The 27,238-nt window shown below is 40.7% G+C and overlaps 2 protein-coding genes across 2 annotated transcripts in view; one reads left to right on the forward strand and one right to left on the reverse strand.

Moving 5' to 3' along the window:
• TAFA4 (TAFA chemokine like family member 4) overlaps positions 1 to 27,238 on the reverse strand; it is a 126,719-nt gene that overhangs the window by 61,995 nt on the left and 37,486 nt on the right. The gene's annotated exons all lie outside the window — the stretch shown is intronic.
• LOC137233132 (small VCP/p97-interacting protein) lies at positions 16,016 to 16,822 on the forward strand. The gene has a single exon (XM_067755876.1). It carries the CDS (start codon positions 16,090 to 16,092, stop codon positions 16,321 to 16,323), a length of 234 nt encoding a protein of 77 aa, XP_067611977.1. The 5' UTR covers positions 16,016 to 16,089; the 3' UTR covers positions 16,324 to 16,822.

Below are 27,238 nucleotides of genomic sequence, written 5' to 3' on the forward strand. Positions count from 1 at the left end.
GAGGATGTGCCTGCAAATGAGCCCCCTTTGGACCTGGAGTGCCTGGTCCCCTGCGGATGGGACCACAATCTCCAGATGCAGGCGGGCCCTCCTACAGCTAAAGCAAGCCTAGGGCACAGAAAGGATGGTGGACCCTCTGGGCTGGAAGGGCTCTGAAAGGTCCCCTGGTCTCCAAGTCTCCTGGTGGTGGGGTTCCCACGGGCAGCCTCCTTCCTCGGAGTCTCCCCACCTAAGTACGACGGCAAGCTCAGCATAGCGGTTTTGGCAGGGTTTGGGAATTGTCTGCCAGGGTGAAGGGTAAGGGGGAAGAAGTAAGGAGACACAAGGCCTGGGGTGTTTCTTCTGACACATTACACTCAAATCTATGACCCAAGGACAAGACTTTCTCTAAGGCTCTGGTTGCAGGCGTAACCCTAGTGGGGCATGAGGAAATGCTGTCCCCTTGTGGACATTTCCCATAACAACAACTTTACAACAGGTGCTTATGGACACTTCATATTCAATGCAAGGCCTGCGGGGCTGTGAAGAACACCTGCCTTCAAGAAAAGTCCTGGGGTAGGTAATCGAAAAAGAATTCAAAACAGGGCAGGCCTTCAAGAAACGGACTTGAGGATATGGGGAGGGGGAAGGGTGAGCTGTGACAGGGCGAGAGAGAGGCATGGACATATATACACTACCAAACGTAAGGTAGATAGCTAGTGGGAAGCAGCCGCATGGCACAGGGATATCGGCTTGGTGCTTTGTGACCGCCTGGAGGGGTGGGATAGGGAGGGTGGGAGGGAGGGAGACGCAAGAGGGAAGAGATATGGGAACATATGTATATGTATAACTGATTCACTTTGTTATAAAGCAGAAACTAACCCACCATTGTAAAGCAATTATACCCCAATAAAGATGTTAAAAAAAAAAAGAAGCCAATTTCAAGAGGCAAATTTAATGCACACTGTTTTTGTTTTTGTTTTAAAGCACATGAAAAGCTGCTCCCTATCGCTAATTATTAGAGAACTCCAAATCAAAACTACAACGAGGTATCACCTCTCACCAGTCAGAATGGCCATCATCAAAAAGACTACAAACAATAAATGTGGGAGAAGGCATGGAGAGAGGGAACCCTCCGACGCTGTTTTGGGGAATGTAAATTGATTACAGCCACGATGGAGAACAGTATGGAGTCTCCTTAAAAAACTGAAAATAGAACGACCACATGATCTGTATATCACACTCCTCGCGTATACCCAGAAAAAATCATTCACGTGGACCCAGGTGTACACCTGAAACTAACACAACATTGTAAGTCAACTATACTCCAATACAAAATAAAATTTAAAGAAAAGAATTGCATTAAATTGTAGGACACCCAGCTGGTATCAGAGAGAATTGCTCGATGTGGGGAAAAAACCTCCACACATTTGGTGACCAGAAGTGTCAGAAGTGAAACATTCTCTTGAAGGTAAAGGAGACACACAGGAAAGAAAGACGTAATAGGGAAGAACTGGGTTTTTCCTTAGATAGGAAGATAGAAAACTGTAAACGTATTCATTTACAAGAATAAAATCATCAACCTCTTTCCAGAAAAGCAGAACTAGTAAAATTAAGTTACACAAAATAAAACAGGACCAAGGAAAATAATAAAATATGCAAATTTAAATTTCCACATGGTTATTACAATTAAGTTTAAACATGTCACTGAGTTTCCTGATAACCAGTTTTCTTGCAGTCTTTGTTTTATTTTTAAAAGAAAGATGCATCTTGAAAATAGTTTACTCTCTGGGCTACAGGGAACGATCGAAGGGTTTTTGAACAGAGACATGTTAGGAGTATGTGGTGGACAGAACAAAGCCATCCCTCTCCCTGCCCCGCCCAACCGCCCAAGACGTCCACGTCCTAATTCTCAGAACCTGGCAAAGGGACTTTGCAAGTGTGACTAAGTTAATGATCTTGAAATGGGGAGATTGTTCTGGATTCTTCTGGTAATCACAAGGGTCCTTGTAAGAGGGAGGCAGGAGCCTCAGAGTCAGAGACAGGGCAATGTGACAAGGGAAGCAGAGAGAGAAAAGGCAAAATGATGGGAGGACACACACCAAGGAATGAGGATAGCCTCTAGTAGCTGGAAAGGGCAAAGAAATAAATTCTCCCCCCAGAGCATCCAGAAGGAACCAGCCCTGCGGACACCTTGATTTTAGGACTTCTCACCTCTAGAACTATAAAATGATACACTTGTGTTGTTTTAGGCACTTAAGTTTGTGGTATAAAGCCCATTTTCTTAGACACACTCTATCTTAGTGTCACTTACAGAATCAAACTTTTAAACAAATGGAAGCATGGCATGGATTTTGTGAAAATCCAGTTTGGCTTATATGAAAAAAAGTGAGTCGGGGAGCGTCTAAGCAACCCGCCACGCTCAGGAAGTGTGAGTTCTCGGCCTCCCAGTTCACATTCATCTCTGTAACAGGTTTGCTCCACAGGTGCTTTGAGTTCTCCAGGGCCTGGCACCAGGACACAAAGGCTGATTCTGAAGAATTTCATTAAGGCACGTTTGAAAGATTCGTCACAGCTTAAAGGGAGAAAGAAAAGCAAGTTCTGCCAGGCGCATCTTGCACAAATTTAATGAGAACTGAAGCACGTGAAGAAATGAGTTGCGATCATTATTAACGAGATGTGGAATTGAAAATAAGGCTAAGGACAGGACAAGCTCATGAGATCAAAATGATGGGACGTCAGCTTTGTCACCAAAGCCATGGGCGTGTGGCAAGTATTGAGGGGAAGAGAGCAGCTGCCACTCCTTCGACAGGTGCAGAGCTAATAGGGCTTGCAAGAGTCAAATGGCCACTGCTGCCTGGTACGAAAGAGCCCCCCATTAACTTGCATGACCTCAAGACCCCAGAGTCTCACAGCCCGATCTGCTCTGGATTTACAATCCAGGAAAGGTTACTCCCCTACCTTCCAAGGTCATGAGTTTTACTTTTACGGAGTTAGGAGATTTAATAAATACTGTTTTCAGTTATTGTCGCTGGCATGTAGATTTCTAAGTGAAATTCACACCCATATCCTCACTGGCCAAAATATTAGCAGAAATTACCATTTTGCTGATGTATCCCTGTTTCATTCTGTCTTTGCCTAACTGACCATCCCTTGTGGCTGTGAATGAGCCCTAATCCCTGTGGGTTTTGTGGCAGCCTTTGGGGGGAATATGCAGGTTTAGGTTGAGGACCACTCTCATCTCTTTTCCACTGATGGCTGTTCAGTGGCTTATGTGAAAAGCTGGAATTAAGAACCTTCTTAGTTTATAAAGTTTCTCCACTCACAACACCAACTGCAGTGGTCCTTTGCTTACTACAGTTACCTGTTGACGGCAGCATGAACGTGGCCCAGAAAGGCATTTTTTACCTGCTACATATCCATCATGGCAATGCAATTAGGCAGAGTTTTACCACCACAGTCTAGATCAGAGGTTGGCAAACTCTTTCTTAAGAGACCAAACAGTAACTATGTTAGGCTTTGAGAGCCAAGAAGGAGAATCAAGGCTATTATATCAATGCCTAAATAATCATTTGAAATATGACCATTTAAAAATGTAAAGAATATTCTTAGCTCACAGACCATACAGAAAGAGGTAGTGGGCCAGAGTTAGCGCAAGGGCCATACTTTGCCAACCTCTAATCTAGATAATTAAGAAAGCCTGTTCATAGGTTTTTCCAGGGGGAAAAACCCTGGAATTTGAAGTGTTCCCTTAATCATTCAGATTCTTTACATAAAATCCATGTAGTATTTTTTTTCCTGGAGCCCAGAAATCAATGGTGTGTATAAGATGCAAACCAGCCACCGGGAGCTTCCGGGTTTTCTGCAGGTAAATACAGTTAAGGAATACTGACACACACGTAGGTTCACAAGATTTTTCGAACTAACAGGGTAGGGATTACATTATATTTTTACTCTATTGCAAAATGATAATAGTGGTATTAAGCAACACGGAAAGCTATTCTAATTGATATCACCAGTTAGCTAACTTTTATATGCAGGTTAGCCTCCTCTAAGTGACACTTTATAAATGGTATCTGCTTCTACGCATTCCATTTTGATTCACACCAATCTGCTGGCATCACACAGGAACTGGAAGAAAAGACGGAGCCTTCTGCTCCAAGTATCCTAATTTACATGCTAAATCAGAAGGTCAAAATGAATCTGTGTCCTATTCAGAGCCCAGTACGTTGGCCCAGAAATAAAAGGCAGCATGTTGATTTTTTTTTTTTTTTTGGTGGCAGGAAGGATAATTCCCCCAAACAAAGCAGCAAGTCATAACTCAGTGTGAGTTCAGAACAACAAAATCTAGTACACGGGAAGATGGATACTGTGCAATGTGTTTTGGCACGATGAGTATGGCTCTGTTGAAGTTGAAAGTTCTTCTTCATTCTGATAGTAGCTGAGGAACACATGGCTTGAAGTTGTCATAAATATGTAAGCCCTAGAAGAGTTCTGCATTGAAGAGCAACCAGAACACAACAGTGCTGAACTACACAGAGCACAGAGAAAACCGTCTGACACCTACAGAAGAATGCGAAGCCTTCCCCCATACAGTATGATTTCTAAGTAGGAGAACATCTGAGACACCACCTAGCTTTCCCACACAGCAGTAGTGCATAGAGCAGCCCCATTTTTGAAAGGCTCCGTGGGGACCAAGTTAGCCTTTCTTTCAATTAAATTACCACATTTTCGCAACATAGAACTTGAAACAGAACTTCAACTGCTTTCTTCTTTGGAAACTTGCTGTCAAAATCGAAGCTTACTAGTACGATGAAGAGCTGTACATTGCAAAGGAGGACTCTAATCGGATGGTTTGCTCCAGCTTAAGTGTAACTTTCCACCCTTCTCTAGGCACTGTGATTTTTTTTCCCCTTGTTCCTGTCTGCCTAACTGAGTACCTGAAATGCCGCCCAAAGAGATCTTTATTGAAAATTCCCTTCACTGATGAATTATGAAGGTAGCTCACTTTATATCTATGGCAGCTACAGCCATAATATTTTGTAGTTATCAGGCTTCAATAAATAAATACACATGAGATCCATCCATCTATTTGGTAATGCCTATTATGTGCTATGCTAGGTAATGAGAAATACAGAGACGAATAGTTTACAAAGGGCAATACTCCTCTCCCTGTGTTGCTGCAGAATTGGTTTGAAACTACTGCCTTCTCACACTCAGTCCTCCAAATGGGAAAAGGAGGAACTGATTTGATTGGGGAAATAATGAGAACCCAAAATCCCTGGTCCATCATTCGGTCCTGGGCAAGTTGATTTATTCACAATTGCTCTGCTGACCAAGACCATGGTCCACCACGATGCTGCACGTGGGTTGCTGGATAACTGTCTGTTCTGCCACTTAACAGACTACAGTACAGTGTAAACATAACTTTTATATGTGCTGGGAAAGCAAAAAATTAGTGTGACTCGCTTTATTGCAATATTTTCTTTATTGCGGTGGTCTGGAACCAAACCTACATTATCCCTGAGGTGTGCCCGTATTCTGTTCTAATATGATGATCGCAGTGGATTTGAACATTTTAAAGTACAATCAAAACACTGAAAGCACAGTGGATCAGTATGAATCACAGCCAACAGTGTCTCTTTTGGATTGCCAGTTTGTGAACTCAGTTTACCAATGCAATGAAATTCTAGTACAACAAAATAATCTGGACATGGATTTAAAGTTCAGTATGGAGTTTAGAGTTATTTATCTAGAAATATAACTTGTGGCCAACATAATTTGGTTGCTTCTTTTGGGCAGTTCTGAAATATACAAATTTGATATAGTAAGATATGATATGAAATATTATTAAAGTTTCACTATATGTACAAAGTTAACCCTTCACAATTAAACAAAAGGTGATGAATTTCATTTCAAAGTTGTTGAGCCATGGAAACTATAAACAGTTTGTGCTACACCATATGAAGGTGCCAATTTAGCTGGTATGCAGATACACAGCCTTTGTTAGCACTGTGGACACCAATTCTGCAAATTATTTTACCAACTTTCATGGCTGTTGTTTTAACAGTTAATACTTACAAGTTACATTGTTTTCATCTATAAGAATGTCATCCATACATTCACTGATGCCAAAGAACGCGGCCAAAAATCAATAGCTTTTGAACCACTGCCAACATATACCATGCTGTTAATTTAAGTACAAATTCTGAGCTATTAGAGATAATACTGAGGAAATAAACACAGTATCAAAGCAACAATAAGATATGATGGCTGTAGATTTACGGACCATGAAGACAACGCCATTTGATTTTTTTTTTCCCCCCAGAAGAAAATCAGTCTCAGATGCATTGTGCATTGTGAATTATGTGAGCTCTTCAGGCAACACTCCTCACAATAAACCCCACTGCCACTCGGTTTTAAACCTTGCCACAAACAGTGAATCCACGAGGGCACATTCCCAGTAGCTATGCTTCATTGGGGTGTTTTGTCCCTATGTAACTTTTTATCCGAAAGACGAATGAGAAAATATTGACTATTTAAACCATGGTAAGTAACTAAGAGCTCTGTCTTCTATTTCGAGACACGGCTGTCAAATCCATCACTTACAAAGACATTTGCGAGTCCTTCCTCCAGTAAATCTGCAATGGAAACCGCCTGCAGAAAAGCTCTACTGGTATTAATTCTGCAAACCTATTGAGCCTCATGTTAACAAAATAAAAATGTATCATGCTCGCTCCTGCTACATGGCAGGTGTGGACAGCTTTGAAAAGCTACGTGTTTACTTGGGGCTACCACAGCTTTCTAAATTATGCAGTGAAAACAAATATTGACTTTTCCAAAATGTCATCCAGGTAGTGAATATGGTGTAAAATGTTCTTGAGCCAAACGAATTTGACAACCACGAGCATGCCTACCATGTGCAAAGCCATGTGCCCTATCTAAGCCTAAAACTCTCACCAAATAAGCCATCTGATATGCTAGCTAATGAGTTCCTCTTAGGAACTCTGGTTGAAGCTCACCTGTGGATACTGCGCAGTGACAATGGTCAGCACAATTTAATGGACCTTCTTACTCATCGTTGGTCAAGAAAATTTTCCTGGCCACTGTTATTTAACCAAAATTGCCTCTAAGAGGCAACTGCACTGAAATTCTTATAACACTATTCATTCCTTTCATTGTGTTTAATGCTTTGCTAACATGGAATTAATTTCACTCTCACTACCCTATCTTACTGTTTATTGGATAGGTCTTCTCTCCTGGTAAGTTAGCTTTATAAATAACGTTTCAAACCATGACACCCAAATAAAATTCAATTGGTACAAGAAAGCCCTTGCCCTTTTCCAAATGAAACAGAGCAGTCATATCCTTGTCCTAATAGACCTACAGTCCCTTCGATCCTCAAGGATTTACAGAATACACACACTGTCTCTTGATATAAGTATTAAGATCTCGAAGTTTCATTATACTGCCTTGTGGTCTTTCCAAAATGCCCTGCCCAGGGATTCATGCCCCAAGGGGGTCCACAGTCAGAAATGGAGTTGGAAGACACGGCAACTGAACCAGGATGGGGAAAAATTACATTTTCATTCCATAAGCTCAAATTGAAATCTACCAGTTCCTCCAATGATGAGGCAATGAAATGCAATAGTATCAGCAGTACCTGCGGTTTTATCACCAAAAGATATCAGGAATATTTTCATCTCACATTTCAGTTTTTGGAGATGCGTTGAAATATCATTTATGCTCATTACTTCTAAAGTACAGCAGATTTAAGGCCTGCCACAAGATCTTTTTTAATGTGTTACTAAGGTTCAAACATTACTTTAACGCAACATTTGGGAGGTTTTTAGTATTTGCTAAGTGTAATTCAATATAATGGAATTTCTGGGTCATAGTACTGAGTTTATGAACTAAAAAGAGAGTTATGGGAACAGTCCATAGACTACATAACGCACTGCCAAAGGGGTCCATGGCTCAGAAGAAGAACCAAAATAGGTGCAGTACAGTGACAGTACGTGAGTACCAATGAGAACCTAAAGCTTAGAAACTCTGTGAGCGGCCCACGTTGCTTGGCTCACTGCCCGCTCCACCTTCACAGCCAGCAGTCACTTCACTCCAGCCTCTGCTTCTGTCCTCCCAGCTCCTGACTCTGACTCTCCCACTTCCCTCTTTCACTCACAAGGACTCTCGTGACTACACTGGGCCAGCCAAATCACCCAAGACAATCTCCCCACCCCCAAATCCTTAATCTAATCTCATCTGCAAAGTCCCTTTTCCCATGTAAAAGAACATTCACACCGGTTCCAGGGATCAGGAAGTGGAGCTCTTTGGGGAACTATTATTCTACCTACCAACCTGGCCCTATTTCCTTCTAGCCATGCTTTACGTGGCATAACAATCCAATGAGTTTGAAAGTATCATCTTCAGTGTAACAGATGAGAAGTCTGAGATTTTAAGTTCAGAGTTCAAACTCATATGGCCAGCAAGGGGCAGAAACAAGAACCAGTCCTCTTAGACACCAGACATTTTGGGGTGCCTTCTGTGTATCAGATGTTTATATCCAGGTTCCCTTATCCTTTACCCTCCAGGCTTGCTGTCCCATACTCTCTAGACCAACTCTCGTTTACACTTGGATGCGAAGTTTAATGCTTTCTTTCATGGCTCTCGGGGGGCTGGTACTTTCACTGACATGTCCCCCCATCTGTCCCTGAATTTTACTTTTACTCATCCATTATCTTACTGCACATACTTCAGCATAGGGGGGAAGCAAAAAGGAGAGGTTCACTTAGCAACGTCTTTATCCTTTGATGAACTTGGTCCTCCTAACTCATAAAATGCAACCGTTGAAGGGAATGACTTTCAGTATCTGTAAGGCCTTCTGCAGGGAGTCTCAGGTCAATTCAATGACCGTCTCCACTCTCTGGTGCAAGACTTTATATTGGATTCTACTGGGGACACAGAAAGGTGTTCATCCCCGCTCATAAATTGTTTATAACATAAGGGATGGGAGAGGGATAAGCAGAAATCAACTCGTGCAAACGTGACTATTTGACAGGGAGGGACGCAGTCAGTGTCCCAGGCTACAGGTCAGCATCACGAAGGGGCTTTCAATAAGAGAATAAATCAAACCAGCAGGACCTTCCTTTGGAACAGGCAGGGAGCTCGGCAGAACAAAGAGGGTTTTGCAGGTGAGCCATGGCTGTTGGCTTGAAATCATGGCATAGCTCAGGGAAGAGTTTTATTTGGGCTGAAGAGAGGAGGTGAGACAGGAACAGACCACTGGACCTGGAAGAAGAAGGCCGAGGTTTGGGGATCAGCTCTGCCACTACCTGTATAACCACAATCTCAAGTTTTCTCACCCATAAAAAGGGATAAGAAGGCTAATTCAGAGGGTGGTATGATTAAACTGAAATGAAATAAAATAAAATAAATAAAATGTAAAGTAAAGTAAAGTAAAATAAGTGAGCCTTGTGTAAATGTTCAGCTGAATTTGAGGGTAGAATCCCTATAGAAGAGCATCACCTGGAAACGAAGGAGAAGAGGAGATACAGTATAGTCTGCAGAGACTCAAGAATAAGGAAAACCCACCTTCCTTCTGAAGACTCAATACTTTTCTACTCCAACCTCTTTCTTACTCAGTAATATTAGAGCAAACAGGTGTGAGAATAAATAACAGGTCTTGTATTATTTCAGAAGATTTCTATTTTACAGGAAGTCAGCTCTTCTCAAAAGACCACAGAATAATCACAGATTCAGCAGATGTACGCAGAGACGGAGTCTAGAATTTTCCACGACTGAAATCCAACTTCGTATGAAATGTGGCACCCAGATTTATAGTACCATGTCTTGTCTAAGAAGCCCCAATAACAGTGCCAATGTAATGATTATTTTGAATATCTGAAGCATTCAGGTACTTGGGAATAAAAATGAGAGTAAAGATTGGTTCAACATGGTGGACTAGAAGGACATGCGCTCACTCCCTCTTGCAAGAGCACTGGAATCAAAATTAACAGCTGAACAGTCATCGACAGGAAGACACTAGAACTGACCAAAAAAGATACCCCACATCCAAAGACAAAGGAGAAGCCACAATGAGATGGTCGGAGGGGTGTAATCACAATAAAGTCAAATCCCATAAATGCTACGTGGGTGACTCACAGACTGGAGAACACTTATACCACAGAAGTGCATCCACTGGAGTGAAGGTTCTGAGCCCCACATCTGGCTTCCCAACCTGGGGGTCTGGCAATGGGAGGAGGAATTCTTAGAAAATCAGACTTTGAAGGCTAGCGGGATTGGATTGCAGAACTTAGGACTGGGGGAAACAGAGACTCCACTCTTGGAGGGCACACACAAAGTAGTGTGTGCATCGGGACCCAGGGGAAGGAGCAGTGACCTCAAAGGACACTGAACCAGACCTACCTGATAGTGTTCAAAGGTCTCCTGCAGACGCAGGGGGTGGTTGTGGCTCACCGCAGGGACAAGGACACAGGCAGCAGAATTTCTGGGAAGTACTACTTGGCGTGAGCCCTCCTACAGTCTGCCATTAGCCCCACCAAAGAGCCGGGTAGGCTCCAGTTCTGGGTTGCCTCAGGCCAAACAACCAACAGGGAGGGAACCCAGCCCCACCCATCAGCAGACAAGCAGATTAAAGTTTTACTGAGCTCTGCCCACCAGAGCAACAGTCAGCTCTACCCACCACCAGTCCCTCCCATCCGGAAGCTTGCACAAGCCTCTTAGATAGCCTCATCCACAACAAGGCAGACAGCAGAAGCCAGAAGAACTACAACCCTGCAGCCTGTAGAACAAAAAGCACATTCACAGAAAGACAGACAAAATGAAAAGGAAGAGGACTATGTACCAGATGAAGGAACAAGATAAAACCCCAGAAAAACAACTAAATGAAGTGGAGGTGGGCAACCTTCCAGAAAAAGAACTCAGAATAATGATAGTGAAGATGATCCAGGACCTTGGAAAAAGAAAAGTTGGCAAAGATCGAGAAGATGCAAGAAATGTTTAACAAAGACCTAGAAGAATTAAAGAACAAACACCTAGCAGAAGTAAAGAACAAACAAACAGAGATGAACAATACAATAACTGAAATGAAAACTACACTACAAGGAATCAATAGCATAATAACTGAGGCAGAAGAAAGGATAAGTGACCTGGAAGACAGAATGGTGGAATTCACCATTGTGGAATAGAATAAAGGAAAAAGAATGAAAACAAATGAAGACAGCCTAAGAGACCTCTGGGATAACATTAAACACAACAACATTTGCATTATAGAAGTCCCAGAAGGAGAAGAGAGAGAGGAATGGACCCAAGAAAATATTTGAAGAGATTATAGTTGAAAACTTCCCTAACATGGGAAAGGAAATAGCCACCCAAGTCCAGGAAATGCAGAGAGTCCCATACAGGATAAACCCAAGGAGAAACACACTGAAACACATAGTAATCAAACTGACAAAAATTAAAGACAAAGAAAAATTATTGAAAACCGCAAGGGAAAAACGACAAATAACATACTAGGGAATTCTCACAAGGTTAACAGCTGATTTCTCAGCAGAAACTCTGCAAGCCAGAAGGGTGTGGCAGGACATATTTAAAGTAATGAAACGGTAGAAGCTACAATCAAGATTACTCTACCCAGTAAGGATCTCATTCAGATTCAACGGAGAAATCAAAACCTTTACAGACAAGCAAAAGCTAAGAGAATTCAGCACCACCAAACCAGCTCTACAACAAATGCTAAAGGAACTTCTCTAAGTGGGAAACACAAGAGAAGAAAAGGACCTACAAAAACAAACCCATAACAATTAAAAAAATGGTAATAGGTACATATCGATAATTACCTTAAACGTGACTGGATTACATGCTCCAACCAAAAGACACAGGATTGCTGAATGGATACAAAAAGAAGACTCATCTACATGCTGTCTACAAGAGACCCACTTCAGACACATACAGACTGAAAGTGAGGGAATAGAAAAAGATATTCCATGAAAACTGGAAATCAAAAGAAAGCTGGAGTAGCAATACTCACATCAGTTAAAATAGACTTTAAAATAAAGAATGTTACAAGACACAAGGAAGGACACTACATAATGATCAAGGGATCAACCCAAGAAGAAGATATAACAATTATAAATATATATGCACCCAACATAGGAGCACCACAATACACAAAACAACTGCTAACAGCTATAAAAGAGGAAATCGAGAGTAACACAAAAATAGTGGGGGATTTTAACACCACACTTACACCAATGGACAGATCATCCAGACAGAAAATTAATAAGTAAACACAAGCTTTAAATGACACAACAGACCAGGTAGATTTAATTGATACTTATAGGACATTGCATCCAAAAACAGCAGATTACACTTTCTTCTCAAGTGCACATGGTCATTCTCCAGGATAGATCACATCTTGGGTCACAAATCAAGCATCAGTAAATTTAAGAAAACTGAAATCATATCAAGCATCTTTTCTGACCACAACACTATGAGATTAGAATTCAATTAAAAGGAAAAAAACGTAAAAAACACAAACACATGGAGGCTAAACAATATGTTACTAAATAACCGAGATCACTGAAGAAATCAAAGAGAAAATCAAAAACTACCTACAGACAAATGAAAATGAGAACGACGATCCAAAACCTATGGAATGCAGCAAAAGCAGTTCTAAGAGGGAAGTTTATAGCAATACAATCCTACCTCAAGAAACGTCTCAAATAAACAATCTAACCTTACACCTAAAGGAACCAGAGAAAGAAGAACAAACAAAACCCAAAGTTAGCTAAAGGAAAGACACCATAAAGGAGCATAATAAAGAAACAGAAACAAACAAAACAATAACAAAGATCAATAAAACTAAAAGTTGGTTCTTTGAGAAGATAAACAAAATTGATAAACCTTTAGTTAGATACGTCAAGAAAAAGAGGGAGAGGACTCAAATCAATACAATTAGAAATGAAAAAGGAGAAGTTACAATGGACACCACAGAAATACAAAGCATCCTAAGAGACTACAACAAACAACTCTATGCCAATAAAATAGACAACCTGAAAGAAATGGACAAATTCTTGGAAAGGTATAACCTTCCAAGACTGAACCAGGAAGAAACAGAAAATATGAACAGACCAATCACAAGCATTGAAATTGAAACTGTGATTAAACATCTTCCAACAAACCAAAGTCTAGGACAGATGGCTTCACAGGTGAATTCTATCAAACATTTAGAGAAGAGCTAACACCCATCCTTCCCAAACTCTTACAAAAAACTTCAGAGGAAGAAACACTCCCAAAATCATTCTAAGAGGCCATCATCACCCTGATACCAAAACCAGACAAAGATACTACAAAAAAAGAAAATTACAGACCAATATCACTGATGAATATAGATGCAAAAATCCTCAAAAAAAATACTAGCAAACAGAATCCAACAACACATTAAAAGGATCATACACCATGATCAAGTGGGATTTATCCCAGGGATGCAAGGATTCTTCAATAAACACAAATGAATCAATGTGATCCACCATATTAACAAATTAAAGAAGAAAAACCATATGATCATCACAATAGATGCAGAAAAAGCTTTTGACAAAATTCAACACCCATTTATGATAAAAACTCTCCAGAAAGTGGGCATAGAGGGAACTTACCTCAACATAATAAAGGCCATATACGACAAACCCACAGCAAACATTCTCAATGGTGAAAAACTGAAAGCATTTCCTCTAAGATCAGGAACAAGACAAGGATGTCCACTCTCACCACTATTATTCAACACAGTTTTGGAAGTCCTAACCACAGCAATCAGAGAAGAAAAAGAAATAAAAGGAATACAAATGGGAAACCAAGATGTAAAACTGTCTCTGCTTGCAGATGACATACTATACAGAGAGAATCCTAAAAATGCCACCAGAAAATTACTAGAGCTAATCAATGAATTTGGTAAAGTTGCAGGATACAAAATTAATGCACAGAAATCTCCTGCATTCCTATACACTAACAACAAAAGATCAGAAAGAGAAATTAAGGAAACAATCCCTTCACCACTGCAACAAAAATAATAAAATACCTAGGAATAAACCTACCTAAGAAGGTCAAAGACCTGTACTCAGAAAACTATTAGACACTGATGAAAGAAATCAAAGATGACACAAACAGATGGAGAGATATACTATGTTCTTGGATTGGAAGAATCAATATTGTGAAAATGACTATACTACCCAAAGCAATCTACAGATTCAATGCAACACCTATCAAATTACCAATGGCATTTTTTTACAGAACTAGAACAAAAATCTTAAAATTTGTATGGAGACACAAAGACCCCTAATATCCAAAGCAGTCTTGAGGGAAAAAAAACAGAGCTGGAGGAATCAGACCCCCTGACTTCAGACTATACTACAAAGCTACAGTAATCAAGACAATATGGTACTGGTGCAAAAACAGAAATATGGATCAAAGGAACAGGATAGAAAGCCCAGAGATAAACCCACGCACCTATGGTCAACTAATCTATGACAAAGGAGGCAAGGATACACAATGGAGAAAAGACAGTCTCTTCAATAAGTGGTGCTGGGAAAACTGGACAGCTACATATAAAAGAATGAAATTAGAACACTCCCTAATGCCACACAAAAAAATTAACTCAAAATGCATTAAAGACCTAAATGTAAGGCCAGACGCTATAAAACTCTTAGAGGAAAACATAGAACACTCTATGACATAAATCACAGCAAGATCCTTTTTGACCCACCTCCTACAGAAATGGAAATAAAAACAGAAATAAACAAATGGGAATGAAACTTAATGAAACTTAAAAGCTTTTGCACAGCAAAGGAAACCATAAACAAGACGAAAATACAACCCTCGGAATGGGAGAAAATATTTGCAAATGAAGCAACTGACAAAGGATTAATCTCTAAAATATACAAGCAGCTTATGCAGCTCAATATCAAGAAAACAAACAACCCAATCCAAAAATGGGCAGAAGACCTAAATAGACATTTCTGCAAAGAAGATATACAGATGGCCAACAAACACATGAAAGGATGCTCAACATCACTAATCATTAGGGAAATGCAAATCAAAACTACAATGAGGTATCACCTCACACCAGTTAGAATGGGCATCATCAGAAAATCTACAAACAACAAATGCTGGACAGGGTGTGGAGAAAAGGGAACCCTCTTGCACTGTTGGTGGGGATGTAAATTGATACAGCCACTATGGAAAACACTGTGGAGGTTCCTTAAAAAGCTAAAAATAGAATTATCATATGACCCAGCAATCCCACTACTGGGCATATACCCAGAGAAAACCATAATGCAAAAAGACACATGCACCCCCAATGTTCACTGCAGCACTATTCACAATAGCCGGGTCATGGAAGCAACCTAAATGCCCACTGACAGACGAATGGATAAAGAAGATGTGGTACATATATATACAATGGAATATTACTCAGCCATAAAAAGGAATGAAATTGGATCATTTATAGAGACGTGGATGGGCCTGGAGATTGTCCTACAGAGTGAAGTAAATCAGAAAGAGCAAAAGAAATATCGTATATTAATGCATATATGTGCAATCTAGAAAAATGGTACAGATGAACCAGTTTGCAGGGCAGAAAGAGAGACACAGATGTAGAGAACAAACGTTGGACACCACGGCGGGAACGTGGCAGGGGCGGTGGTGGTGGTGGTCAGATGAACTGGGAGATTGGGACTGACACATATACACTAATATGTATAAAATGAATAATAAGAAAAAAAGTGAGAGTAAAAAGTTTTGCTAAAAATAAGTCCAATAAGAATGAATAGTCCACAGTCCTTTTTATTTAAATTGCATCTAAATATTTAATGTGGTTGGAGAAACAACTTTTCTAAATTCTTTTGTGACTTTGAATAAAAGTTTCCCTTAACTGATGTCTACCCTAAACACTCCATCAGCAATAACAAAAACCAACGCTTTCATGTCTATAGTTTGAAAAATAACAATAGAACTGGGACTCGGGTCTGATCGCGCAGTCTGCACGGCCTGGTCTGGGGTGGACCCAGGAGGGGAACCCCCCCAGCCACGATCCCCATGGGGCTGTGTTTTCCCTGTCCCGCGGAGGCCGCGCCTCCTTCGCCGGACCTGGAAGAAAAAAGAGCAAAGCTTGCAGAGGCTGCAGAAAGAAGACAGAAGGAGGCTGCATCTCGGGGCATTCTGAATGTTCAGTCTGTGGAAGAAAAGAGAAAGAAAAAGGAAAAAATAGAAAAAGAAATGGCTGCATCTGGACCCCCACCAGAAGGTGGCCTTAGGTGGACAGTTTCATAAAGCATAACACGAGTGGAAGAGTCTACTGCCAATAACTAGTATCTGCAAGCAATCGGACATCCTCAATTTAATTTCTTCTCTTTGAATAAATGAAGATTCAGACTTCGTCATTTTAGTGCTCTTAAATACAGTGCTTTTTCAAAATTGAATATTGAAAATGCTTTTGATTGTTAGACTTAGAAAATGGCCAGACCTTTCATTAAATACTTATTTTCCCTACATTTGCTCTTCTGCGGACAGTGGGTGATTTGCCATTCTTTAGTAGTTAAAACATGGGCCTAAATAGTGAATATATATTTATATATTGCATGGAAAAATTCTGCATACATCTCAGATATTAAAGTTTGCACTTGTATTTTCCCTCCTTTACAAAATGACCTAGCTATTTATAGTTTGCCGATTAACCTTATATCTCTTTATTTCATTATATGTGAAGACTTTTGCTTAAACTTATGGACTTAGTGCCTTTAAACTGATCATCAGGGAAAATCTTGAAATATCAGTTGAAGGGCTTACATGAAGGAACACTGTAAATTTTTATAACTTACTAAGAAATTAATATTTGTAAAAAACATTGAATTTCCCCTAACTTATTTTCTACTTCTGTCGCTTATAAAATTAACATACTGTGTTTTACATTATAATACTTTTTGGGTTTTTTTTTGCTTGCTGAGTTTAAAATTATATATTAGTGGTACCATCAGAGGGCAGTGATGTACTATTATACAGTAACAGATTCAGCTCTATAAAGATCTTTGCAGTAATTGAATGAGTTAAACTAAGAATCTGGATGGGTTAAATATAACCAAGTATAGTGGTAATGTGTTTGTCCAAATTTCATAGGTGTTTTTATTCTTTTGTATTTATTAAAGAATGATCATAAGATTTATATAGATGTCAAACTGCCAAGGCAAGTATGAATATATGAAAGAGAAATATATAAGTACTGTATTTAAAAAGGTCCACTTTAAACATAAAAATATTGCGAAGTAATTCTATATGATACATTGCCATAAACTTTGTAGATTTTTGTTCATTTGTAACATGTATTATAGCATATTTGTTTTTTTGAGTTTTTTAATATATAATGAGCTAAAATAGAAGAATTGTTGTGTCTTTTAATTTGGTTGCTCTTTTGGATGACAAGGCCACAGTCTGAGCCCTAAATTAGAATTTCCAAATATCAAGTACAATAGGGACTGTCAATTAAATAGACCAGCTCATTTGATTTACAAAAAGGAAACTGAACCACTATCTCGCTCATCCTTCCCACAAATCTTGTGTTATGTTGCAGTATGTTATATATGTTAATTTTAAAGAGTTTGAACTAGAATATAGATCTCTTGACTCCTCATTGGAAAAATCACTTCCTTCTATTACAGAATGAAATATCTGTGACTATCCAGGCAAGATATGTAGTTATAGACAGGTTCAATTTTAAGTTTTAGAGAATTAGTGGTATGTTTGCTCATAAAGGATAGTGAAGTCATTGAATTATATTTTAGAAATATAATTTTTGACTTTTTGAACATGATTAATTTTTCCAAGGCAGAAATAAAAAAGGAACATTAATAGATGAATGGATATAGAACCAGAGCATACTATCCTAGAACTGTGCACATTCTTGCTTCTGTTTTAGTACGGAAAGAACAATTTTATCTGTATTACAGCTTAGAGAATTACAGCTTGGGTTGGTGTAAACAAAAGGTTTACATCTAGGGGATAATGCTCTATTTCTAATAGTAGTTTATATCCAAATACCATGCTCATTTACTGTTGAACCAAGAATGCTGTGCTGATGAACTGCTTTCTAGGAACAGTGGGATATGCCATTCCCGCCAACCATGGCCTGCCTCCGTGGGTGCGATCATGTTTCCTCAAAACCACATGGGTTGCATGGGCTAAGGGGTGATACTCAATGTTAGGAATAGTATTAGGAAGGGGAAGGGAAAGGGGAGACTGGATGCATGATAGGAAACCAATAAGTGACTACTTAAAAAAGAATGTATACACACATAAACATATTCCAGGAATCTTCCTCAAAGTTATGAATCAGTTCCTGATGAAACCTTAGCCTAGAGCCAGTTTCCCATAATTCATAATTTAAATAGGAAAGCATTATAATGATTGATATGTCACCCAAAGTCCTCAACCAAATTACTAAAATAAAACCAAACAGTAAAATGCTTATATGTAAGTAACTATCATATTGAGATATAAAATTCTTAAATCACTACTTCTTCATTCTAATCATTAAACTATTACTGTGGTAACAAAAAGTTGTATATTACCACACAGCCCCTCTGCTAACGTGCTGCATGTTTTTTAAAACATCTGTATGTGATACTTTTGTTCCACTGATTGTATTTGGAATATAATTAATAGTTTTGTTATAAATGCTGTACTGCCTTACAGGGTACAAATATACATTTTCCTATATAAGAAAAAATAATAATAATAAAATGATCACCCCTTCGCTAGGCATGGACATATATACACTACCAAATGTAAGGTAGATAGCTAGTGGGAAGCAGCCAAATAGCACAGGGAGATCAGCTCGGTGCTCTGTGACCGCCTGGAGGGGTGGGATAGGGAGGGTGGGAGGGAGGGAGACGCAAGAGGGAAGAGATATGAGAACATATGTATATGTATAACTGATTCACTTTGTTATAAAGCAGAAAGTAACACACCACTGTAAAGCAATTATACCCCAATAAAGATGTTAAAAAAAAAAAAAAAGTTAATCAGTGGGGGGAGAAAAGCCATTTCAGTTTGAACCAAACATAAAAATTCGGTCTTTCATATTTTCGCCTACTAGTTTTGAAGTGTTTCAACTTATTCAGGAATACACTTGATAGTTTTAATATCTCATATGTGTTTCTAGGTCTAAGAACAGCAGATGTTTTAATATAATTAATGCTGAGACATTTAATTTCTAGTAGAAATCAAAAAAAAATGGCAGAGGAACTAAAGACAAGTGTCAAATCACACAGAGATCTTCCCATTGCAAACTATACGATCTTAGGTAAAGTAGCATCTTTAAGTGTGAGTTGCCTCATGTGTAAAATGGTGATAAAAATGTGGAGATTACTTGAAACAATTAGTGTAAAGAATCTAACATTCAATCAGATGGGTACCAGGGAGATAAGTATTCCAAATGCCTGAGGCTCCATTAGCTAGAGTTAGTGCTCACCCTGGCTTCTCTCCCCAAACCTCAGGAGCCTCTCTCTAGAGGGTTATGAGTTATGCATTGACTGCTTGGCAAGTTTAAGGAGAAGGAAGCGATTTTCAAGGTCTGTGTGTGATAAGAGTTCATTCAAGATCTGCTTACCTGAGCAGACACTAACATTCTGATCTGCTCGGTACCTCCATGCAGTTAAGAGACCCACCCCTGAAACTGTCCACCTCGACCATGCCTGGTAGAAAAGCCTACCTGACTCAAGAGTCAAGTATGGGCAAGTCCACTTTGCCATAGACACGTTCTCTAATCCTGTGGTTATCAGCAATAAAGTTGACATTTCAATTCTCTAACTGTACAGCTTTTGTTTCAACGTATCACTTGGTTCTGAATGCAGACACATGAAACAGAATGTTCTTTATTGTGTTCATACACTCAAGTAACAGGCACTCAATCTTAACAGCTCTCACTACCATCATCTTCCGAATCCTCCTTATGACCTCCACCACCACACAACCACGTGCCTTCCTGACCTCTTCATTTGAGTAGCTCATCAGCATTTCAGCTCAACATGCCCCAGATCAGACTCCTGATGTCCATGGCCACCCCCCACCCCTGTTCCTCCCGTACACTCCCTCATCTCAGAAATAGCACCACCTCCCTTCTGGTTGCTCAAGCCCAAAGTATTTGCCTCATCCTTGATCCCTCTCTTTCTCTCACCATCTATATTCCATCTGTCAGCAATCGTGTTGGCTCCATTTCACAACATTTTCAGAGTCTACTCACTCCTTGCCATCTCTAGTGGTACTACCCTCATCCAAGCCACCCATGTTTCTTGCTAGGAATTATTTCAACAGCCTCCTAACTGGTCTCCCTGCTCCAGCTCCCACCCTTATACTTCTCAACACACCACCAGAGTGATGCTTTTAAAGTGTAAGTCAGATACGGTCCCCCCTGCTCAAAACCCTCCAAAGTCTTACATCTCATTCAGGGTAGAAGCCAACATCTGCACAATGGCCTGTGAGGGCCAATACTATCTATGTTCCCATGCAGGGGCAGGAAGGGCAGTATTCACTCCATGGAACTCTCTTGTTCCTTTCCCTCCTCCCTCACAGCCTTCAATATGTCATGCACCCCACCTGGAACACTCACTCCCACTCATCCTCAGGACTTCATCTAAATGGTACCCCAGCAAAACCTTCCCTGATGGCCCTATGTGAAATGGCTACCACCTCCCACATCCAACCTGCTCCCCCCAATCCCTTGAACCTGTGTAATTTTTCTCCTTAGAACTCGTAACCATCTGATGTTCACTTTTTTCTGTTTGTTGATTACCTATCTCCACTCACTAGCATCAAAAACTCCTTGAAGGCAAAGACTCTGTTTCCCCGGAATGAGAACACTACCTGATACACAGTCAGCATGCAAATATTTGTGGAACGAATGAATCAAAGAATGAATGAATGAGATCAACGTACATGATAGAAACAAACGTTAATATTTCTTCCTTGCTAGCTGGCTTCTGCAAGGTCTGATAATAATAAATATCATGAATAAATAAACCCCCAGATTGTAATGTCTCAATTTTTCTATCGAAGGTAGTCTAGTCAAGTTAGCTGCTCAAGTACAGTACAAAGAAAACACTCTTGGACTTCCCTGGTGGCGCAGTGGTTGAGAGTCCGCCTGCCGACGCAGGGGACGTGGGTTCGTGCCCCGGTCCCGGAAGATCCCACGTGAAGTGGAGCGGCTGGGCCCGTGAGCCATGGCCGCTGAGCCTGCGCGTCCGGAGCCTGTGCTCCGCAACGGGAGAGGCCACAGCAGTGAGAGGCCTGCGTACCGCAAAAAAAAAAAAAAAAAAAAAAAAAATCCGCCTGCCACTGCAGGGGATACGGGTTCGAGCCCTGGTCCAGGAAGATCCCACATGCCATGGACCAACTAAGCCCATGCACGCCACAACTACTGAAGCCTGCGCTCTAGAGCCCGTGAGCCACAACTACTGAGCCCATGTGCCACAACTACTGAGCCTGCGTGCCACAACTACTGAAGCCTGTGCTCTAGAGCCCGTGAGCCACAACTACTGAGCCCATGTGCCACAACTACTGAGCCTGCGTGCCACAACTACTGAAGCCTGTGCTCTAGAGACCGCGAGCCACAACTACCGAGCCCATGTGCCACAACTACTGAGCCTGCGTGCCACAACTACTGAAGCCTGTGCTCTAAAGACCGCGAGCCACAACTACGGAAGCCCACGCGCTCTAAGACCTGTGCTCCGCAACAAGAGAAGCCACCCAATGAGAAGCCCACGCACCGCAACAAAGAGTAGCCCCTGCTCGCTGCAACTAGAGAAAGCCCGCGTGCAGCAACAAAGACCCAACACAGCCAAAAAAAAAAAGAGAGAGACAGAGAGAGAACACTCTCGTAAGAAATTTCACTACAAAGCCCAGACGTCCGTGGCAGTCTTGCACAAGTTGGCACAAAGTTGGCTTGCAGGTGAGATCACTAGGTCACCTGAGGCAAGAAGGCTTAGAAATGCTAAAGAAATTGATACAAGTTAGTGTCCTTGTAGCTTTAGCAGCTGCGCCTTCCCTCTTGCCTCCTCAGGATCGAAAGCCCAACTCCCAGCCTTCCAGCAGCATCTCTACTTCAGTAAATTCCACTTTAAGCAGCCATTCTGTCTTCTTCACATACCCTTCTTCAAAAATTATATGTGATGCTTTAAACACACCTGCCAAACTGCCCTTCCCTTTGTGTCAGAAGAACCTTGTACAAATTATAGTGTGTTTTCTAGCAATACACAATACGGTTACCAAGAAACCCATTCCAGCAAGGTCTGTGGATTTCATTTTTAAAATCTTATTAAGTGTCCTAAAATGAGAAACTCCAGAGAACAAAGAAGAAAAGGGTGTATTACCCTTGTCTGGCCCCTTATTTCTTCTGATTGGTGACGTAACAATTGACTATTGATTTTGTTTTGGAGGAACTCCCCATGAGAAGATGATAGGAGTTTTGTCTGGGATCTCTTGCCCCAGGAATAGTCCTTGATTCATTCCTCCATTCACCAGGAGGTTTGCCAGAAAACAATTTTATCCCCAATGCTGAGAAGGGAGTGAAGGCTTAAAATTAAGAGGGGGTAGTATCTGCTTGAAGCTACACGGCAATGACTTAGGTCCTTGCAAATTACATTTATCAAACTTAAGTGCACCGCCGAGCATGAAGGAGACTGAGCGTAGAAAAATCTGCTTCCTAGGACTTGCAATGAGGTTCACTAACTGTATTATGGGTTGCATTGCTTTACCTCAAAAATCCCTTCCCATAAAACACTATTATTAGAAGTGGGAAATCATGAAATAGCCGTTCATTCAATAACTGTTTATTGAGCACCTACTGTGTTCCAAGCCCTCTTCTAGGCAGTGAGGATACTGAGAGAACCAAAGATATAAATTCTTGCCCTCATCAAGTGTACATTCCTCCAGTCCTTCAAAAGAAAAGTTATTTCCAAAGCAAGATTTATTGCTAATGTGGAACCCACAGTGTATAACAGAAAAAACATTCAGATTGTAGTCCAGAGGTCAGGGCTCAAATCTCAGCTCTGCCACCTGGTAGCTGTGCATCCTTGAGAATGTTCCTTAATTAACGTTTCAGAAGTCGTTTTGAGGGGAAAAAAATTACTTAGAGCAGTTCCAGGCAATTAATACACTCCCAGTGAATTTTAGCTATTTTCATTTTCTCAGCTTTTGGATTCATCAGTTTAGTTTTTAAAAACATGAAAAATCTGGAATGACCATAAACTATTGATCTTAAAAATAAGGCATTGTGGGGGCTTCCCTGGTGGCGCAGTGGTTGAGAGTCCGCCTGCCGATGCAGGGGACACGGGTTCGTGCCCCGGTCCGGGAAGATCCCACATGCCGCGGCGCGGCTGGGCCCGTGAGCCATGGCCGCTGGGCCTGCGCGTCCGGAGCCTGTGCTCCGCAACGGGAGAGGCCACAACAGGGAGAGGCCCGTGTACCACAAAAATAATAATAATAAGGCATTGTGAATTCATTTAAAGTGCATGCACTCATCCCTAAATTATATCACAAAAATAGACTAGTAATAAAAACATAGATCAATGAAACAAAATAGAGGACCCAAAAGTGGGCCCACATAAATAAAATTTTAAAAATTAAAAAGAAACAGTAGTTTCGCATATACTACCAGGATACAAATGAATGAAACCACCTTCCAAATGACCTGTCACATGAAAGGTGCTCAGTAATTCTGAGCAACAGTAATAATAATTGGTATGATTTGGCAAATCATGGCCCTCAGGGCCAAATCTGACTGGCCACCTGTTTTTGTAAATAAAGTTTTATTGGGACATAGCCCATTTATAATTTATGTATAATCTATGGCTGCCTTGGCGCTACAATGGCAGAGTTGAGTAGTTGAGACAGAAGCTTTATGACCTGCAAAGCCTAATACTTTTACTTTCTCACCCTTTAGGGAAAAAATTTGACAGCTCCTGCTCGAATCCCCTATTATGCTAAATGAGGTTCAAAAACAGATGCAGGTACCGTCATCTGGCAGCTTATTTGAAATGCAGAATCTGAAGCCCCACTCCAGACCTGCATCAGAATCTATTACATTATAACAAGATCCCCACCTGTGATTTGTATGACATGGAAGCCTGGGAAACACTGACATGAAGTCTGCCATGATGACAGCATCCTTGCCCTACAATGATACGGTGAATTTCACCCTTCCCCTTCCTCCCAATATTTGAATTCGGAACAATGATTTTCCACCTTAGTAAATATCAGAATCACATATGGACCTTGTTAGAAATATAAAGTCCTGGGACATCCCTCCAGTGATTCTGATTCAGTGTGTCTGAGGTGGAGTCAAAGACTCAAAATATTTTTAAACAAGTACCCCCTGAGGAGATTCAGACACAAGTGACCCTGGGACATCACTCTGGAAACACTGCTTGAAAAGAGTAGACTTTTATAGCCTGTAGAGTTGGGGCCAAAATCAAGAAGCATCATTTGTGTCCACCACTATTAATGTTTTTCTTTTGGATACTTAAAATACCACCAGGAGATCTGTCAGCTACAGTTTATTGTAAAGTAATGACTCATGGGGTCTCCGTGCCTACCCAGGGGTCAAGTGCCGTACTCTGAGCCACAACAAATATTTTAACACAGCTACTGTTTTCAGTGACAGGAATCCAGTTTTATGTCTTCACAGCCTTGTTCAAGACACTTTACTCAACACCAGATGTTTGTGAGGTGACATTCTAGGTAGATGGAGAGTCCAAAATTGAGGGACCCAAGTGACACTCCTTCATTGCACAAATATTTGTTGAGGGTTGGCTCAACAGCCAGGCTCTGTTCTAGGTCAGGGGTCAGCACATGTTTTCTCTAAAGGGTAGATGGTCAATATTTTAGGCTTTGTGAGCCACAGAGTCTCTGTTGCATACTATTCCTCCTGGTTGTTTTTTTGTTTGTTTTTTTTTTACCCCTTTTATAACCCTATAAAAAAGCAAAAATCATTCTTGGTTCTTAGGCAGTACACAAAGACAAAGGGCCAGATGTGGTCTGTGGGTTGTCGTTTATCGATCCCTAGTCCAGGTGATAGGAATACAGGAGTGAATAAAAGTGCCTGCCGTCGTGGAGATTACAATCTAGCGTAAGGACATATATAATAAACCAACAAATACAGTAAAATGACGGTAGCAATTAAGTTCTATGAAGAAAAATGTTAAAGGAATTAAAGAGTGACAGCAGAAGAGGGTAGGCAAGGAAGGTGACATTTAAGCAGAGATCTGAATGAAGCGGGGAAATGTGTACTCCTCTTCCAGATATGGCAAGACCTGCTCACGTTAAATTAGCATCATGGGGAATAATGTTAACACCACTTGGGAGCAGTGGAAACAATGTCCAAAACAAACAGAAGTCATTCATCATGAAATGGGCTTCAGGCCACAAACATGAACAGTCAAGGTGGAAGTGAAATACTTCAAACAGGGTCTGGAAAAGTCGGCACCAACCAAGATTCATTAACAGCCAGATGCAATTCACAACCTTTTCATGTGAGAAATGTTCCCCTGCCTCTTAAAAAAACATTCTAGTCATGTACCAAAATGTTCATTGCAGCTCTGTTTACAATAGCCCGGAGATGGAAGCAACCTAAGTGTCCATCATCGGATGAATGGATAAAGAAGATGTGGCACATAGATACAATGGAATATTACTCAGCCATAAAAAGAAACGAAATTGAGCTATTTGTAATGAGGTGGATGGACCCAGAGTCTGTCATACAGAGTGAAGTAAGTCAGAAAGAGAAAGACAAATACCGTATGCTGACACATATATATGGAATCTAAGGGAAAAAAATGTCATGAAGAACCTAGGGGTAAGACAGGAATAAAGACACAGACCTACTAGAGAATGGACTTGAGGATATGGGGAGGGGGAAGGGTAAGCTGTGACAGGGCGAGAGAGAGGCATGGACATATATACACTACCAAACGTAAGGTAGATATAGCTAGTGGGAAGCAGCCGCATGGCACAGGGATATCGGCTCGGTGCTTTGTGACCGCCTGGAGGGGTGGGATAGGGAGGGTGGGAGGGAGGGAGACGCAAGAGGGAAGAGATACGGGAACATATGTATATGTATAACTGATTCACTTTGTTGTAGGGCAGAAACTGACACACCATTGTGAAGCAATTATACTCCAATAAAGATGTAAAAAAAAAAAAAAAAAAAAACCATTCTAATCCCTCCTTTCCCTGACAAATGGCCTGTTCCTCTGCTTTCCAACCTCTTGTTAATCCATGAGAAGTGTTAACTCTGAGATCAGTGGATCCTCACCACAGAATTTTGTTGCAAAGGAGCTGCTGAGTCTTGGAAGTTACAGTTAAGGGGAAAAATCTAAAGACAGCAACTCCTTAAGCTAGCTGGAAGTTTCATAGGTCAGATAAACCATCAGCTCTAGTCACAGAGGTGCTGGGCTGGGATGGGAGGAAAATGGAAGAGACTTTTGATGGGTCCACCATGAAAATGTAGCACTGGCCACAGATTTAAAACACAGTTAGAAAGCTTTCTTAGACTCTCTTCACCTTCCTTGGCTTCCAGGTAGAAGCTCTGATATGACACTGTCTTTCCTCCTCAAAGAAGCTTTTGTTCCCTTAGGCTAAAGTCTCAAGAAAAGATGGAGATTGTGAGACAGAGGACCGCATGGAAAATGTGGGCTGCATCAGTAAACCTTCCCTGGCTAGAAATCACGGTCTTGCCACTGCGTGGTTTTAGAAGTACCATCTGTTGGTACAAATGAACTTATTTAAAAAACAGAAACACTCACAGACTTAGAGAACGAACTTATGGTTACCAGGGGGAAAGAGTAGGGGGGAGATAGATTGGGAGTTCGGAATTGACACGTACACACTACTATATTTAAAATAGATAACCAGCAAGGATCTACTGTACGGCACAGGGAACTAGGCTCAATATTCTGTAATAACCTAAATGGGAAAAGAATTTGAAAAAGAATGGATACTTGTATGGGTATAACTGACTAACACATCAACTCCAATATAAAATAAAAATAAATAAATAAACTGCCAAAAAAAAAGAAATACTATTTGTACCTCTAGGTCAGCCGTCTCCCCAAGAAACGCTGGAGAGATACAACACACATGACTTTTAAAAATTAAATTCAAAGTCTAAAGTTCTGTTTCCTTAAATACCCGAAGACAA

This window comes from Pseudorca crassidens, chromosome 10 (assembly GCF_039906515.1).
Source record: "Pseudorca crassidens isolate mPseCra1 chromosome 10, mPseCra1.hap1, whole genome shotgun sequence".
NCBI classification, from domain to species: Eukaryota; Metazoa; Chordata; class Mammalia; order Artiodactyla; family Delphinidae; genus Pseudorca; species Pseudorca crassidens.

What these genes read in the sequence shown, in the direction of transcription:
- LOC137233132 (XM_067755876.1), top strand. Translation starts at nt 16,090, where the DNA reads ATGGGGCTGTGTTTTCCCTGTCCCGCGGAGGCCGCGCCTCCTTCGCCG.